The following is a 16,634-nucleotide window of genomic DNA, read 5'->3' as shown; positions in this document are numbered from 1 at the left end:
TAAAGTTTAAACTATTTGAAGGAAACTAAAGAATTGCTTTCTGGAGGTCAGTCAACTCTTAAGAGAACTCTAGCTTGCATAATATCTATATGAGAATATTTTTATGAAATGACAAATTGCAAAGAAAAGCTAATTAGAGTGCTGAATTGGATAACAGTGTTTTGGTTATCTTTGTTTTTGTTTTTTCAGCTTAGGAAACAGAAGCTACTCAGACTACATTCCTCCCCTCTTGGACACTCCAAGGAGAGAACAAAAATGATCATCAATGGCAAGTGGCAGTTACACTCAGGCAACACCCAAGAGCCAGCTTCTCGCTCAGGAAGGAACACTATGCCTCCTCCTCGTGGTTTCTAGTACTCTACACAATCAAAGAAACTTCTCCAGTAACATACTATATAAATGATTGGTTATCTTTGTTAATTTCTATAACAAAGTATTTTGCTTTCAGCTCTTGGGGTGGCGGAAGACAGCAAAAGCAGCGAGAGAGAAGGCAGGAGCAGACTGCCCACCCTAAGGTAGCTGTGGCATTCACATCCCTAATCCCAGCACTAGACCACAAACCCAGCACAAACTCTGGATTCAGCTGCCTGGAAAAGCCCACCCCGTAACCACATGAGGCTTCAATGGGGGACATCCAAGCACAAACCATAACATGTGGTAAGAAGTGTTTGTGATTCATGCCAGAGAGAAGACAGCCCATAGAAGGGAAAAAATGTTCGTAAGTCATGTATCTGATGTAGGGCTTGTTTTCAGAACACAGATGCTCCTCAATTTAAAGTGGACATATGTACAGACAACATCGTCGTAAGTTGAAAACATTATAAATCAGAAAACGCATTGAGGGGCTGGGAAGCAGCTCAGCCGCACAGCGCCTTCCTGAGTCTGCCTGCTATGGCTCACGGCTGCTGCCCAGCACTGGGTGGGTGGGGGATGCACTGCACATCGGAAGGCCTTGGGCAAAGATCAAAATCCAAAACACAAAGTATAATGTCTGCCGACCAATAGTTTTCCTGTCGTCCTACAGTAGAAAACACATGAATTAAGCCCCTGTCAATTGGGGATCATCTCCATATAAAGAATTCTCACCCCTCAGTAACTAAGAGACACCCCAATTAAAAGTCCAGCAAAAGCTGCGGTAGCTATTTCTCCACCGCAGATAAACGAAAGACAAATAAACCCATCACTGATACTGGGAAATGCAAATTGAAACCGAACTCTCACTTCCTGGTCCCACTAGGATCCAGGAAGACCGTCGATAGCAAGTGTTGGTGGGGTGTAGAGAAATCCAAATCACATACATTGCTGGGAAAAAGCAAAACGCTGGGTTCATTTTGAAAACAGCTCAGTTGCCCCTCAAAATGCTAACCATGACTCTATCACTTGGCAGTTTAGCTTTAGGCATCTCCCCAAGAGAAGCAAAGCCAAACATCCACAGGAACATTCTCTTCATTAACACGTGTTAACTCTACGAATTCGTAAGTTTCACAGTGACATTTCCATACACGCATACATCATGCATCAATCTTATCCTCTCCTCCTGCCCCAGGCTGCTCTCTAGTCCCTCATCCTCCCCCTTCTATTTTCAGGTCATTTTTTTTATCCACATGATAGAAAACATGGAACAGTTGACTTTCTGTGTCTGATTTGCTTAACATAATGATCTCCAGTTCCATCACTTTTTCTGTAGATGGCAGGATTTTTTTCTTTATGGCTGAATAATACTCCACTGTACACATATACTATATTTTGTCTGTTCATCCACCAATGGGCACTTGAGCTGATTTCCTATCTTTCTTTCTTTCATTTTTGGTCTTTCTTTTTTTTTTGGTCTCGCTATGCTGTTCAGGCTGGCCTTGAACTTGCAGCAACCCTCCTGCCTTAGCCTCTTGAGTGCTGGAATTACAGGCATGTGCCACCATGCCTGACTCTGATTTCATATCTTAACTACTGTGACCAGTGCTGCAAGGAATACAGGTATGCATGTTTCTCTTTTGTATGTAGACTTCATTTCTTTCAGCTGTGTACTCAGGCGAGATCCAGGCAGATAGTAAGCATAGTAATTCTGTTTTTAGATTTTTGAAAGGCCTTCGTACTATTTTCTCTAATGACTGTGATAATTTAGAATCCCACCTACAGGGCACAAAGGGTCTTTAGCAGCATTTGTCATCCTTTATTTTCTTGATCATTACTGTTTGAATTGATGAGAGGGAGAATCTGAGTGTAGTTTTGACTTAGTCCCCTCCCTGATTCTGAAAGATGTGAGCTCTTTCTCACATATTTATTGATCACTTCAAACACTTCTGTCTTTTTTCGGTACAGAGAATCGAACTCAGGACCTTGCACTAGCCAGGTGCGTGCTTGTGCCACTGAGTTATATCCCCAGCCAGTGGCATAGCAAACACTCCACATCTGTGAATGTTAGTATCAGTGTGTTGTACTAGCCAAAAAATAGACACAACTCACAAATGTCCTCAGCTGTGCTATATTCAGACAATGGACTGTTGTTAGCAACAAAGAGGCAGGAGGTACTGACACTTGTAACATGGACGAATCTTGAAAATACTAAAATGAATGCAGTCACAAAATATTACCAATTTGTGTGATTTCACTTGTATGAAATGCCCACAAGAGGCAAATCTGCAGAGTGCAGAATGCTGGCCGAGGAGTAACCGTCTCGGGTGGGTTCTTTCTGGAAATTAAACATTGGGGAGTTACACAGTGGTGATGCTTGTACAAGGCTGTGAATATATTCCACGTGTTGAATTCTATATTGTAAATGGGTAAATTATATGGATGTGAATGACAGCTCAACAAAATTGTTTAAAAAGGATCGTGGATCTCATTAACTTGCTGTGAAGACACAGACCATCAGATTTGTTGGAAGGGATGAATCCTCAGCCTCTGTTTTTTCTAAAGCCTTGGGTTTTTTGCTGGTTCTTTGATCTGTCACGGAAAAGAATCAAAGTGTAGCTGTATTATGAAAGGTGGCAAACACATCACCAAAGATGGTGTCTAAAGATTTGGTGTAACTGGAAATGTTATACCTCTTTTTATGACTAGGGGCCTTTGTTCACAGAATTTGTCGTCATTTATATTTTGGATGTTAGTCACGTGGTCAGAATTGAATTACACATCCCGGTAGGAACCGTGTGCACGGTCATGAGGGAGCCACACCATCTCTGAGCCCTCCTTACTTCCCGTTTCTTTTCCTGTGAAGTTTTTGATTAACGTGTTAACTGCACACGTCAGTGGGGTCCAGCGTGGCATTTTGGTCCAGGCACGTGGTGCGCACTGACCGTGTCCAGCTCCTTTCATCCACTCTACTCTTGCTTTGATGCCAGATCCCAAGCAAATGTCTCCTAAGGAGTCTGTGGGTTCCTGGAGGCCACACTGGAAGATTCTAACACCCGTGACAAAATTCCATCATGTTTGGTTTTGTACATCAATCTTTTGTGAGTTTGATCAGGAAAAGTCAAGCTTCAGAAAACTATTTTGTTTTGGCTGCAAAGAGGGGACCGAAGGGGACATACATAACTGAGCTGTTGATCTCTGAGAACCAAAGTCCCAGAGTTTAGTTTTAGTTAGTTTGTTCAGTGGCAGCGCGGTGATTTCAGGGATCTACATGAGTTCTGCTGAGAGCTGGGAATGAACCGGAGGCTGCTACAGACCGCCTGGCCCTCCTGAAGTCTCAGACAGGAGACAGACGTTAAATAGGTGAGTGAGCGGGTGAACAAGATAACTGCATCCCTTACGGGTCCCCTTATCACACTCGAATCCACTTACCTGTAAGTTCAGACTCGGGGCTCACAGCACACCTGAGGTCAGTGGAGGAAGTGTGTGTGCACAACTGGTGAGATTTTATGTGCATGTGGGACATGCATACGTGTGTTTCAGGATAATAACCAGGGTCTTGTGCATACGTGAGAAAAAACTTGAGATGTCAATAAGTACTCTTAGCCAGGCATGTGATTCCTGCCTGTTATCTCAGCTCTCAGGAGGCTGAGGCAGGAGGATCGCTGCAAGTTCAAGGCCAGCCTGAATTGCATAGAGGAGACCATCTCAAAAAGAAAGAAAGAAAGAAAGAAAGGCACCCTTATAGAATGAATTTTAGGAAGTAAGGCTGTTGGGGGTGATTAGCTTGTGAGGGTGGAGCCCTTGTGAATGTGATTAATAACCTTTAAAGAGAGTCATGAACACTGTTCCTCGCCCACTTGTAGCCCCACTACAAAGAGGGTCATCTGTGACCCTAAATCTGCTGGCAAGGTGATTTTGGCCTGTTCACTCCTTGCAAACTAAATTCCGTTGCTCGTGAGACAGCTAGGTTGTGTACTTCGATGCTCCAGCCTATCCTAAGAGACACACATTCTCCATGGAGGTTGAGCCGGGGACGGCTACTTTCTTGGTTTACCTCTCCTTTGGCTATAATCCAGTGGACGGTCCGCTGAGGGTCACATTTCTGAAGTTTCTGTGGTTGGTTTTGGTTGCCAGTCTCCAAGCACGGTGCACAAGCGGCCCCTGGTGTTCCCAAGAAGGCTGAGGCAGGAGTTCTGGTGCTGTCAACCATGAGCTCCATGTGAGTGAGTGGAGGACAGACATTAAGCAAGGCATTTCTAAATGGCACCACGAACATGATTAAAAGCCTCCACCCTCCCTCAGGGTGAGCCCTGCAGCTCGGAGAGACAGGAAAGAGGCCGAGGAGGATTCATGCGCCACCTGCTCTTCAGAAGTGGTCAAGGGGTCTCTTGGCGAAGGGGTGACCATGAAACTAACATCTATAGGGTGACAGAAACTCAGAGGCAAGGAAGAGGGTTCCAAGTGGAGGGAACAGCCGGGCTGGTGGAGAGGAAGCTAGGCTGGGAGGTGACGGAGAAGCAAGCAGGAGCTGGTCCCTAGAGGGGGTGCAGCGGCGGCACTGCAGGACCATAATGGGGGTGCACAGAGCTTGAACACCGGCCTGGGCCCACCCTGCTTGTTTTGCCCTCATGTGGCTGTTCATTGACTAACTCCTGAAATGGCAGCTGTGAAGACCTTAGCAGGGATGATACCAGGATCCGGAGGGTCCCCGGATTCCGGCCAGTGCTTGCAGGATGGTGCACCTGCCCCTGGTGCGGGAGCCGAGCTGGCGTCCCGTCCCCTGTCCCTTGCCTGCCACAGGAGCTGGCAGGAGATCAGACGCTGCTCCAATTCCAAGTAGCTCAGGAACAAAGGCTTCAAAGTTGCTAAGAAACCTGCTTTTCGGAGGGTTCACCTTTCTTTTTTTTGTTTTTTTGTTTCCATGGAGTTGTGTGAGTGTGAGCTTACCAAGGGCTGTCACCCCGCCAGCCCTGAATGCAGCTGTGCTTGAAGGGAACCACTGTACACCACCAGCCTGGGGCACCACCATGGCCCCAGGGCCGAGCCGCCCAGGCCTGCGGCATGAACGGAGGAGCCAGCTTCGGGGCGCCAGAGGTGAGTAGAAGCTGTGGGTGCCACGCGCAGCCTTCTTGCAGCAAAGTCCTTGAAGCGCTGGGCTGGAGGACCTCGGCCTCGGCCCTGGCAGTGGACCCACCCAACCCAGCTGACTGTGAGAATCAAGCCTTCCCAAGGCCGACGCTGTTGCCAAATCCTAGATGCAAGATTTGCACATCAGCGCCTCTCTGGACTGATCGATCTGACGGGCCTCCCTGTTCTCTTGTGGGAGTCTGGGCATGCGGGGAGGAGGCAGCTTTCTCAAGGGCATCTGACACCAGACGAGGGCCCCTATCTCTGGGACGCTCTGTGGGCTGCGAGGGCAGGAAGAAAAGCCCAAAGTAGATATGAAGCGATATTCCTGGTCAGTGTTCAGTTAATCCAGGACTTATCCAACCTCTGCCAGGTTCCAGCCCTGATCCCGACCAAACGCAGAATGAAGGAGAACCCAGGCTTTGAGCAAATGGTCAGCTTTCCTGAGTTTGTTTCCACTGTGTGCCCAGCACCCGGCGTGGGTTACGTATCCCTAAGCCGGCTTCTGATGCTCTCACCCTGACAGTCTAAATCACTCCAGGGTTCCTGCTGCTACTAAAAGAAAGAGCAATAAAGCTTCGAGGCCGAATAGGCCCTGGCTTCTGCCTATGCTGCCTTCTGGTTCTCCTCTTTCCTCCCACTCTGTTGCAGCTGCTCCAGCCCTCGCAACAGTGGCCCCCACTATAGGGTCTTTGCACATTCCGTTCTGCCACTGGACTGGACTTCCTTTCTCCTCTTTTTCTCCTCTTCTTCCTTCCCTCCCCTTCCCTTCTTCTCCCTTCCTATCCACCTCTCCCTCCCCTTCTTCTTTCTCTCCCTTCTCCTCCTCCTCTTCTTTTTATCCTAGTAAGAGTTTAATCTTTTCAAGGAAATAACATATTTGAAAGAAAATATGGATAACATGTATGGTATTCCTGGGTAGTAAAAATGTTTTCAAACAAAACAAAATCTGGCTTCTTTCCATTAACCTGATGTTTTCAAGGTTCATCTATGTTGCAGTCTGTTTTAATCTTTTATGCCGTGTAACAACTGAACAGTATTCCACAGTGTGGACATATGTTTACATTTTTGTTCCGATTAGGTTGTCTTTTCATTGTTGTGTAAGAGTCTTTATAGATTGTGGATACCAGGTCCTTATCAAGTATATGACTGGAGAATATTTTCCTCCTTTGTACATTATCTAATTACTCTTTAAAAAAAAACCCTGTTGGTTTTATTAATTTTTTTCTAATCAGTTGCAAAGATTTTGTCTCTAATCTTTATTATTTTTTCTGTTTGTTCTGGGTTTAGTTTGCTTTTCGTTTTCTGGTTTAAGATGAAGATTTGGATTCCTGACTTAAATCTTTCTTCTTTTAAAGTGTACATGTCAGCTATAGACCTCTCTGTTTGCTGCTTTTCTGTATACATTTTGCTATCTTGTATTTTCATATTCTTCCCTCTCAAGTTACTGTGGTCATTCAAGCTCCTTTTTAAAGTTACTGCTTTTATGAAGTATCTTTTTAATTTTCTAATTTCCAACTTACATGTGCCTTTGAACCTAAGGTGGGGTTTCTTGTAAACAGCTACGGTTGGAGCATTTAAAACATTTGTTCTGCCAATCTATGCCTTTTGTATGGAAAATTCAATCCATTTACACTTAGTGTAATTACAGAGAAGGATTTACTTCTGCCATTTTGATTTTTTTTTTTTTTTTTTTTTTTTTTGGTGCGGTGCTGGTAATTGAACCCAGGGCCTGGCAAATACCTGGCAAGTGCTCTATGACTTTTCCTTTGCACCTGTTTCTCAACTCCACCATTGCTTTTATTGTGCTAAAGACCGCCTAGTGCGCCATTTTGATTTATTTCTGTTTTTAACTACTATGTATTCTTTTTATTTATGTTTGCATCATTGCCCTAGGGGTTACAATTAACATCTTCTAGTTTGGGTAATCACAACTCAGTGTTAGTATTTCCTCTCCTCCCCCCTGTCCTATTTATCATATAAATCATATTGTTCTTTATAGGCTGTGTTTTCATCAACAGATTGAGCTGGGCAATTTTCTTTTAAATTGAACGGGAGGGAAAAGGTTGTTATGACCTGTGTCTAGATGTCCCCCCAAAGCCTCATGTGCTCACAGGTGAGATCTAAGGCATCTGATACTGGGATTAGGCCGGTGTGATACTAAATTTGTGCACCAACAGGAATTAGCATTGCTCTGGGTGTGGTTGCACAGATGCACTGGGGATGGAAGCCCCACCTGGGTGTGGGTGACGCCACCCAAAGGGTTTGTAGCCCCGCTGGGATAAAAGTGAAGGGCAGGGTCCCTGCTGCCACCGCCAGCTGCGTCCTGTCTGCTCTGCCATGGACTGTTTCTCCTCTGTGATGTCCCTCTGCCCCGCTGCCCTGCCCTAGGACTATGGACTGAAACCTTTATGAACTGAGAGCTGAAAGAAATCTTTCCTCCTTTAACTTCTGGGTGTTGGGCATTTTTTCTCAACGAGAAAAGTAGCGAAGGTATAGGGTTACTCCATTTATACTGTCTTCTGTATCTGCCTGTGTAGCTATCTGGGCCGATCCTTCCCGTCTCTTCCCATGGATTTGAGTTACTGAGTTTCTGGACTTGGCCCGTGGGAAGCATCAGGGGCAGCTGCCTGGGAGAGGGAGGGGGACAGAGGACAAGGCGGTCCTTGCATCTCTCCCTACAGCAGCAGCCTCTGTTGCGAGGCCCTCTCTCTATTTTCACAAGCCCTTCGGTGCTTCCTGCCTCCTGCTGGTTTTCTTAACTCCGAGCACACTGCTTAGCTCTGTGCTGAGGCCCAGGTCTCATCTCGCGGGTCCTCCTTTGTAGCATTCGCCACGACCCCACCTGTGCACTTACTGTACTGACTAGTTGATTAATGTCTGCTCCTCGTGCTCAGCTGTAAGCCCAGTGAGGGTGGACAGTCCATGTATTTTGGCTCATTCTTGTGTGATCTTTAAATTTCTGGTGGAGTGCCTATTGCATGGTAGATACTTGGTACATATTTACCAAACAGCTAATTTCTTTGGTCTTATCTGATTCATGTAATTGTTTATTTTTATTTTTTTGAGACAGAGTTTCACTATGTAGTTCAGGCTGCCCTTAAGCTCACTCTGCAGCCCAGGCTGGCCTCGAACTCACAGCGATCCTCCTGCATCAGCCTCCTGAGTGTTGGAGTCATGGGCAGGCAGCACCACACCTGGCATTGATCAGTGTGCGGGCAGCAGGTACAACAGGCTTTAAAAATCGCATCTCCTTGCCTGTGTACAAAGCTATGCAGTGGAAGTGTGTGGGGATAACGGGAGAAGGGTCCTGAAAACCTGGATGGTCGCCACTGTCTCTGTGAGTCAGGAGCCTCTCTGGGTTGGAGACTTTGTACCTGTGGAAGCAGGAATTGGAAGCGGCACTGGCGGCCCTAAGGATGGTTAAGACCCTCTCTCTCCGACATGGCCTGGCACCCTTCTCCAAGCCGTGACCCACAGCGCCCTCTGGTGGGCTCTAAATGACAAGTGCTGAGTAGCTTGAGCTATGTTCCCCTACCCAACTCTAGGTTCCCAAAACTCACCTCGGGACCACAGGTGACGCTGGAAGCATCTTCAAAAATCCTGTCGCTTACTGTAAGTGCAGACCAAAATGGCGGTAGGTCTTGCATAACCTCTCCCTGTGCTTCTTGCAGAGGTGGGCAAGCCAGTGGTTTTTCTACAATGTTAGGTTCATATTAGACAAACCTAACTCAACAGCATAGAAATGTTTGGTCACCAAGTACTCTTAGCTGATGGGCAGGTATCAGAGTGAGCTAAGTTTTTTCATACTGTCATTGCCTTCCCGAACTCCCTTGCTCCTGGGTCTGGTCTTTAAGACTGTGTGGGCTGCCTCTCAGAATTCTTTGAGGTCATCTCCTTTGGCTCCTCCAACACCAGAAGCCCTGCCTGCCTCAGGCCCCTTGCACAAGCTCTGCTAGGAACTCTCTTCTCCCAGCCTGCTCTTGGCTCGGACTCCCTCCTCTTCTGGCTCACTGATTATTCTGGCTGTTGACCTCAGTCCAGTCTCTGAACTATCCTTAGCCCTATTTGCACAGGCAGTCAACCTGTTGTGCTAGGCCAGCCTCCAAAAATGGCTGTTGGGGTTCTTCTCTGTTCCTTTGAGTGTCTGAGTAGGAGTAAGTGCACTGTTGAGGAGGAGGGGGAAGGGGAGGAGGAGGAGGGGGAGGGGGAGGAGGGGGAGGGTGAGGAGGGGGAGGGTGAGGAGGGAGACAGCATATGGCCAGGAAGACACCAGAGACCACGTTAGAGAAAGTCTGAAAGTTTACTTATCATCGGTCACAGTCACAGTTACACACAGAAGTCACTTCTTCACAGAGGCTCGCTTTCACAGGCGGAGGAGAGGTTGGTGGGCTTCAGCTTTCTGTACTCCATTCCCGTTTGAATCACCAAGATCCCCCACTTGCAGTGCCCAGGGCCCTGGCCTTCAAGCCAGCAAGAGAGCAGGGTGCTGACCTGCACGGTGGGACCAAAGCCATTCCGCGTGCATTTACGGTGACCTCATTGGGTCCCACTCACCCAGAGGTGGCCGTGGGCCTTGGCTCAAGATCAGGTTGAGGCTAAACCATGACTTGGAGTTTTACAAAGCATCGGGGTTAAAGGATTCCAGAACAGAATGGCAGTCCTCACCCCTCGTCCACTCTCGTCTTTCTAGGAATTATGCCAGATCGCCCAGCCCACACAAACAGGGGCCCTGGAAGCCAGGAATCCCAACTTCTCGGTTACTATGCTAAGTGCTTTGCTATTCTTTTGATGCTCAAGAGACTGGCATAATGGAGACACACAGAAAGAAACAGGAAGCCAGTGTCAAGGACATCAGTTGTTTCTTAAACTGAAAAAAACTTTCAAAAGATAGGAGGTCTGAAGTGAATGGAGTGCAGACTTTGGAAATCTACGGGCTGCATTTCTTCCTGGCCTGAGCATCCTGCTCAGATCTCTTCTGCGGATATTCCCCCTGCTGCCCCTGAGCTACTTCTTCCTGAAGGGAAGAATCCATAAATGCCGGACTGTTTTCAAAGTCAAAAGCTCCAACTGGAGGCACAAGATAGAACATTTTTCATGTATGCACCTGCAAATCCAGGTGTTTCCAAAGGCCTTACACTTACAACAAATATTCTTCGCGTCGGAATGTTTCCGGAGGACGCCTTTGGAAAGGTGGGTCACGTGGTCACAACACTTTTTAGTCACACTCAGTTTTGTGACTTCCTCTCAGTGAGTTTTTGAGGAAAAGGAACCTATACTCTCACCTGTCACTTGGCTGGTAGCATCTCTACAGGCTCCGGGCTGAGTTTTACTGAGTATCAGCGGGGAAGTGAGCAAAGACCTGAATCCTCGAGAAAGGTGATTTCCAAAAATGAGGTCAAAATGAGGGGCTTAGTATTGGCAATCAGTCAACAGATCTGAACAACAAAATCCTGTCCTTTCCCTGCTATACGGTCTAGTGTCAGGGCCTTCTGAGAACTCGCAGTGACAAACAGCAGAGGTCATGGATACACCCACGTCTGCTGACGGTGTGAACCAGAACAGAAAGGAGAACCAGAGGACAGGGAAGAGGACGGGCCTGGCTCCTGCAGGCCACAGGAATCCTGATCTTGCTGAGAACACTGCCACCTGTTTGGAGTGGGACCCTCTGGGAATCTAACCAGCACACGGCGCCTCTTAACCTGTGAAGGGTGGGTGGTACACTGTTTGGGGCTTGATATGGGAAACCACAGTGGTCACCCCAAAGGGGGCTTGCAAGAGACCTCACAGTTTTCTCTCGGGCTTCTGAGGCCCTTTGAGGCCATGGGCTAAAGATGCTATTGCTGCTTAATTTGAAATGTCCCTTCCCTGATGGGGACAACTCTGGCTTCTGCCCTTGACAGGGGCCCACTCAATCTCAGACCTCAGCCTGGGTCCGACATCTCCTGTTTACAATTAGACACACACTCAGCCAACGGGAACTGCCCGCACCACCAAACACTCCCCTCCCATGCCCCACCCCTGTACATTTGTCTAGCAAGGCACTAGGAAATGGTTCAAGTTTAGGCATTTGCTATACATTTGCATTTGTTTTTCTTTTTTAAAAGGCACAGTTTTACTTGAATGACACTGCATTGCTCTCTGATGATTCAGGTCCTCAAATTGCAGTGCTCTGGGTGTCCTCATTCTAGATTCTAGAAGGAGCCTCGTCTTTTGAGTCCTTTCGAGAGCTATGGCACTCATCTGGGAAGGGACAGGAGGGCTCGACATGCGAACTCTGCAAGTGCAGGGGCCTCAGCGAAGTGGTCCTTTGCCAGCTAGGGATCCAATCTGGGTGAGGGTGGCTGGGGGTGGTGACTCCTCCCTCCCTGATAATGGATGGCTTTGAGAGCAGCCAGCACCTCTGAGGCAGATTCGTGGCTCTGATCAAAGATTTATGTCTCAGTCACTCAATGGTTCATGGTACAACCAAGTGACCCAACTCGAATTGGAACACTGATTTCAAGTCATTCCTGGGCCAGCTGGGAGGAGCTGTTGTGGTGGAATGGGATTCTCACTTCTGGATCGGTGGCAGGTACTAGTTTGGGAACCCTCTGGAGGGCGATGGGTAACTGACCTGTGAGAGGCAAACATGAAGGACAGGCGTGGAGCTGGGTGCACATCTGCTCATGGGACACTGGGCTCCTTTCTTCACACAAATGAGGCTCCGGGCCCCTGGTCTTTGCTGAGATGGTGAGGTACCAATGCCTCAGGTGCCCACTGGTCACCACCCACCCTTCCCAAGGCCTCTCGCCTTCGGATTCAGAGAGCTGCTGGGCCTGGCGCTGCCTTCCCTGTATGTCACGGGGCTGCTACTTGAATCACAGCGTTCTACAAGCCCACACCATATGCTAGAATCCTAGAACCCCATGGAACATTCTAGCTTGTGTTGGAATCACAGAGTTCTTGAGAAACACTAGAGTTCTATGAGAACTAAACCACGATGGAGCCAGAGGCCTCGGGCCTTGCCTACAGCCCCTCGTGGAGGCCTCCAGCCCCTGGGAGGTGAGCACCTCACGGCACCCCTGTTCCTCTCTGGGGCAGGGCGCTACCTCGGAGAGAGGAGGACATGGAAGCATGGATGGGGGAATTCACACAGCCCGTCTGGCTCGGTCGGCTCGTTGGCCTTTTCCATGGGCAAAAGGCCACTGAATGAGCTCCCAAGGCTGGTAGCGGGACTGTCCTTGCCTCTAGGGAACACTGGAGTGGGCATTTCAAGTACCTGGAGAGCCAGAAGGGACATCCCGTGTGTCCGTGGCTGCAGAGGAAGGTTGGGGGTCCCCCTCCTGACCCTCACCTGGCAGGTGGCCGGTGGTGTTATGAACTCTGAGGGGTCTGGGTGTGGACTTAGACCAAAGTCCCTGGGACTGAGACAGAGGACTGAAGCTGGGCAGCAGTGACAGTTACCCCCACTTAGACAGGACCAAAAAGCCCAGGAGGGTTTCCTTCCCTCTGGTGTGGGTGGAGCACTGGCGCTAACTGCTGCTCCTCGGCAGGCAGATTCTGCCTTTAGCTCTAAGCATTGCCAAGTATGGGAGAGCCATCTCTTTGCTGGGATCATCTTGGGGTGGCCTAGGGCTTCCCCGGCGTTCCCCCATATGCTGCTCAGAGGGACAAGGTGACACAGCTGGAAAGGTCTTCCTGCTTTGCCGTGACAGCAGCAGGAACTAGAGCTTTCTGGGGGTGCTGATCCCGCACCCCCAGCTCAGGGCTGCAGGAACCGGCAGGCCTCCTCGGCTCCACTCTTTGGCTAGCACCTCCATGGCACCCGCAGGCCCGGCCTCCCCCAGGCGGGGAAGGCTGCAGTGGGCGCCCCCTACCCGGCGCCGAGGGCACCGCAGCATCAGTTCCTGTTGAACTTTTCCAGGACTGTGGAGTTGGTGTGTTCGAAGAGCCACTGCTGGGTGACGGAGGCTGGGTTGCAGGTGTTCATGAAGATCCTGTGGTCACTTTCACTGCAGTCCATGCAGCTGCCACTCACGGGGTGGAACAAGGTCTTGTCCTACAAAACACAGAAGCCGTCAGCCAGGAGGCGCTGGGGACAGGAGCAGAGGCCAGCAACAACAGTGGCAACGCGGAAGCTGCTGCCCCGGGCTCCCGGACCTTTGGGTCTGCCTGCTGGGCCCGCAGCCAGGTGCTGTCCAGCCTCCCTGCGGCTACCGCTGCCCTGGGACTGTCTGCTGTCTACTGGGCCTGGGTGGGGAAGACTACACTCGCGCTCCGGGGCCTGGGTTCTCCGAGCTGCCTGTCCCAGACATCTTCATTGGTCCTCAGAGTGTAGTTTCGCTTCCCATTTAAATGGACTCAGCTGCCAACAGTTGTGATTTCACATAGAAATGTGAATTTCTGGCTCCCCCTGAGTTGAGGGTTTGGGGAACAAATGAAAGCAGGGTGGGGGGGGATGACTGTGGGAAGAAGGAATAAGGGGTACACTATTTTAAAAAATCAATACTGGGAATGCAGTTCAGTGGCTTGCATGTGGCAGGCACTGAGGTTTGTTTTGGTTTTGTTGTTTTGAAATGGGAGTCCTGTTATTCAGTTCAGGCCGTCCTTTAACTGTGTAACAGGCTGGCCTTGAACTCTCGGCAATCTTCCTGCCTCAGTCTCCTAAATGCTGGGATTACAGATGTGTGCCACCACACCTGGCTTAGGTGCTGGGTTTGATTCTTAACATTATAAATAAAAATGAACAAACAAAACCCACAAAAGCAACCAAAACAAAAACACAAGCTAAGTCATGCCGCAGGCGTCCTGTGCTCATCTGGCGTGACTTACTTGGCGGTATTTCCACAGCTGGTTGCCCTTCATGCTGTGGCAGTCGTACAGGGTGACGGGACTGGTGTGCGAGATGGCGTCAAAGCAGAACTTCTTGGTGTGCTGCGGGTCTCCGGGCCGGATGTCCTCCCTCCAGGTGAAGGTGAACACCTGTGCGCACGGGGACAGCAGCGGAGCAGTGGCAAAGTGCTCTTTCTGCTCAGTTGTATTTTAAGATTATGGCTAGGACTGCACCTCCTGTGCTCATCAGCTAGCTCCCGGCCAGCCCTGCTGCAGCTCCACCCACCACCACCCCCCAGGTCCTGGGGAAGCCAATCCCAGGCAGCGCGTCACGGGAGCCCTGAACACCCCAGCAAGCACCCCGGCGGCAAAGCCATCACCAGGGCCTCCTGGCACCCAGCGGCCAGCACTGAGGCCTCTTGGACCGCCCTGCCGATTCCTTCTCACGTTCTGATTAGCTCAGGGTCCAGGCTGGGCCCATATATTGTGTTTGGCTGTTCAGCCTTTTTGATTTTCCTTCCCGGAAGCTTTGTTGAGGAGTACCCAGCATGAGGTAAGCTGCACACATGCAAGGGTGCGGTGTGAGCATGTGTGTGACCGTTACCAGGACTGTCCGCTTGGCTGGCTTGGAAAAGCACATTTTTGGCTGTGTCTACCTGGGTCAGGAAGATGTGACCTCAGGTTCTATACCTGGCCCCTGGCACCTTTCTGTCTGGCACTGTTCCCCTGCTCTGCTGCCAGGCTGCCCTGAATAAGAAGCTTTATCCCACCACGCCCTTCTGCCAGGGCGGTTAAGCCTTGGACTCAGCTGACCATGAACCAAATCCCCTGGAAACATAAGCAAGTGAAGCTGCTTGCCCTTCCCATGGTGGGTGCTGAGTATTGTGTGTCAGCCATAGAAAAAGTGACCAGTGTGATGTCTGGACACCTGAGGTCAGCATCAGGATCCAGGAAACGAACACATCTGTCACCCGCAAAGCGTCTTCACACTCCTTGGTACTGCTTTCTCCGGTTCTTCCTACCATGAGAGGTTCACTTACAGTTTCTATTTTGTGTAAAAAGAATCACAGAGTATGTGGATTCTCTGTCTTTCATTCAGTCGACTTCCACTGTGATTCATCCACGTTGTAGTGGCACTTACCAACAGCCCTTCCTTTTTGCTGATGAGTAATAGTTTAGCCATGACAGGTAAGGTCCACTTACCTGTTTTTTGGCATCTGGCTTGTTTTCAGTTTTTGACTATTTGCAATTTTGTGTGTCTTTTTGAGTCAGGGTCTTACGATGCAGTTCAAGCTGGCCTTCAACTCACTTTGTAGCCCTGGCTGGCCTCAAGCTTGCAGTGATCCTCCTGCTTTTGTCCAGCCAGCTCCCCCCCCCCTTTTGGTACCAGGGATCAAACTCATGACCTTGCGTTTACCAGGCAAGAGCTTGAGCCACTGAGCTAAATCCCTGGCCCTTAGCTTTTTGCTATTTACAAAGGAAACTGCAGTGTATGTAATTGTACCGCTCTTAGTAGGGCATGGTTTCTTCTGTCTTGGGTAAATACCCAGGGTTAGAATGTCTGACTCACATAATAGATCAATGTTCAATTTTCTAAGAAACTGGAAAACTGTTTTCAAGGTGGCTGTCACACCGCTTTCCCAGGAGCACGGGGCAGTTCCAGCTCATTCACGTCCTCGCCAGCTTTTCGTCTGCTCAGCCTTTCTAACGGGCACGCGGCTGTGTCACAGGAATTTCCCTTTCTGTTTCCTCGATAACTAATGAAGCTAAGCATTTTAGTGTGTTTATTTGCCATCCCTTCTTTGGCAAAGTATCTGTGTGAATCATTAACTTTTTTCTTTTATTTTTGATTTCTGAGAGTTCTTAGATATTCTAGAAATAAATCTTTTATCAGGTCTATGTTTTACAAACATTTTCTCCCAGTCTGTGGCTTGCCTTTTTATATTCTCAGCATTGTTTTAAAGAACTGTTTTTTTCTGGGACCTTAAAAAGACTATCTTTTCTACATCGCCCAGCTTTTATGCCTATGTTGAGTCGGTTGTCCTAGTAAGTGTGGGTCTACCTGTAAACTTTATTTTGCTCCACTGATGTTTTTAATGTTGGTGTCACGCCATCCTGGTGACTGCTACCTTACAGCATAACTTGAAATCAGGCAGCATTTGTCCTTGAACCTTGTACTGCTTTTTTGAAAGCTGTTTTGACTTCTCAAGGTCCTGCACACTTCCACATGAACTTCAGAGTCACTTTCTCAGTTCTATAAAGAAGTTTATTAGGATGTGAGAATTGCGTTGAATTTATATATTGGTTTTTAAATAACCAAAATCAATGTTGAGTGTTTC

At 48.7% G+C, this 16,634-nt stretch overlaps 1 protein-coding gene and 1 pseudogene across 5 annotated transcripts in view; both read right to left on the bottom strand.

The window, feature by feature from the left end:
* Positions 1 to 203: 203 nt before the first annotated feature.
* On the bottom strand, positions 204 to 444 carry LOC111757828 (small nucleolar RNA U3; annotated as a pseudogene).
* A 9,321-nt stretch (positions 445 to 9,765) lies between these two features.
* The window catches only part of Galnt10 (polypeptide N-acetylgalactosaminyltransferase 10), a 215,344-nt gene continuing 208,475 nt past the window's right edge, over positions 9,766 to 16,634 (bottom strand). For all 5 annotated transcript variants that reach the window (XM_063230683.1, XM_063230681.1, XM_063230684.1 and 2 more), the window contains 2 exons: positions 14,296 to 14,445; positions 9,766 to 13,522 (listed from right to left, as the gene is read on the bottom strand). In XM_063230683.1, the coding sequence (XP_063086753.1) occupies positions 13,364 to 13,522; positions 14,296 to 14,445 (309 nt within the window). In that variant the 3' untranslated portion in view covers positions 9,766 to 13,363. The remainder of the gene's footprint in view (positions 13,523 to 14,295; positions 14,446 to 16,634) is intronic.

This window comes from Cavia porcellus, unplaced genomic scaffold (genome assembly GCF_034190915.1).
Source record: "Cavia porcellus strain 051 isolate PalLab524CR breed Dunkin Hartley unplaced genomic scaffold, mCavPor4.1 scaffold_19, whole genome shotgun sequence".
In the NCBI taxonomy this organism is placed as follows: Eukaryota; Metazoa; Chordata; class Mammalia; order Rodentia; family Caviidae; genus Cavia; species Cavia porcellus.
Note: the sequence above shows the minus strand (reverse complement) of the source record. Positions and strands in the feature narration are given on the sequence as shown.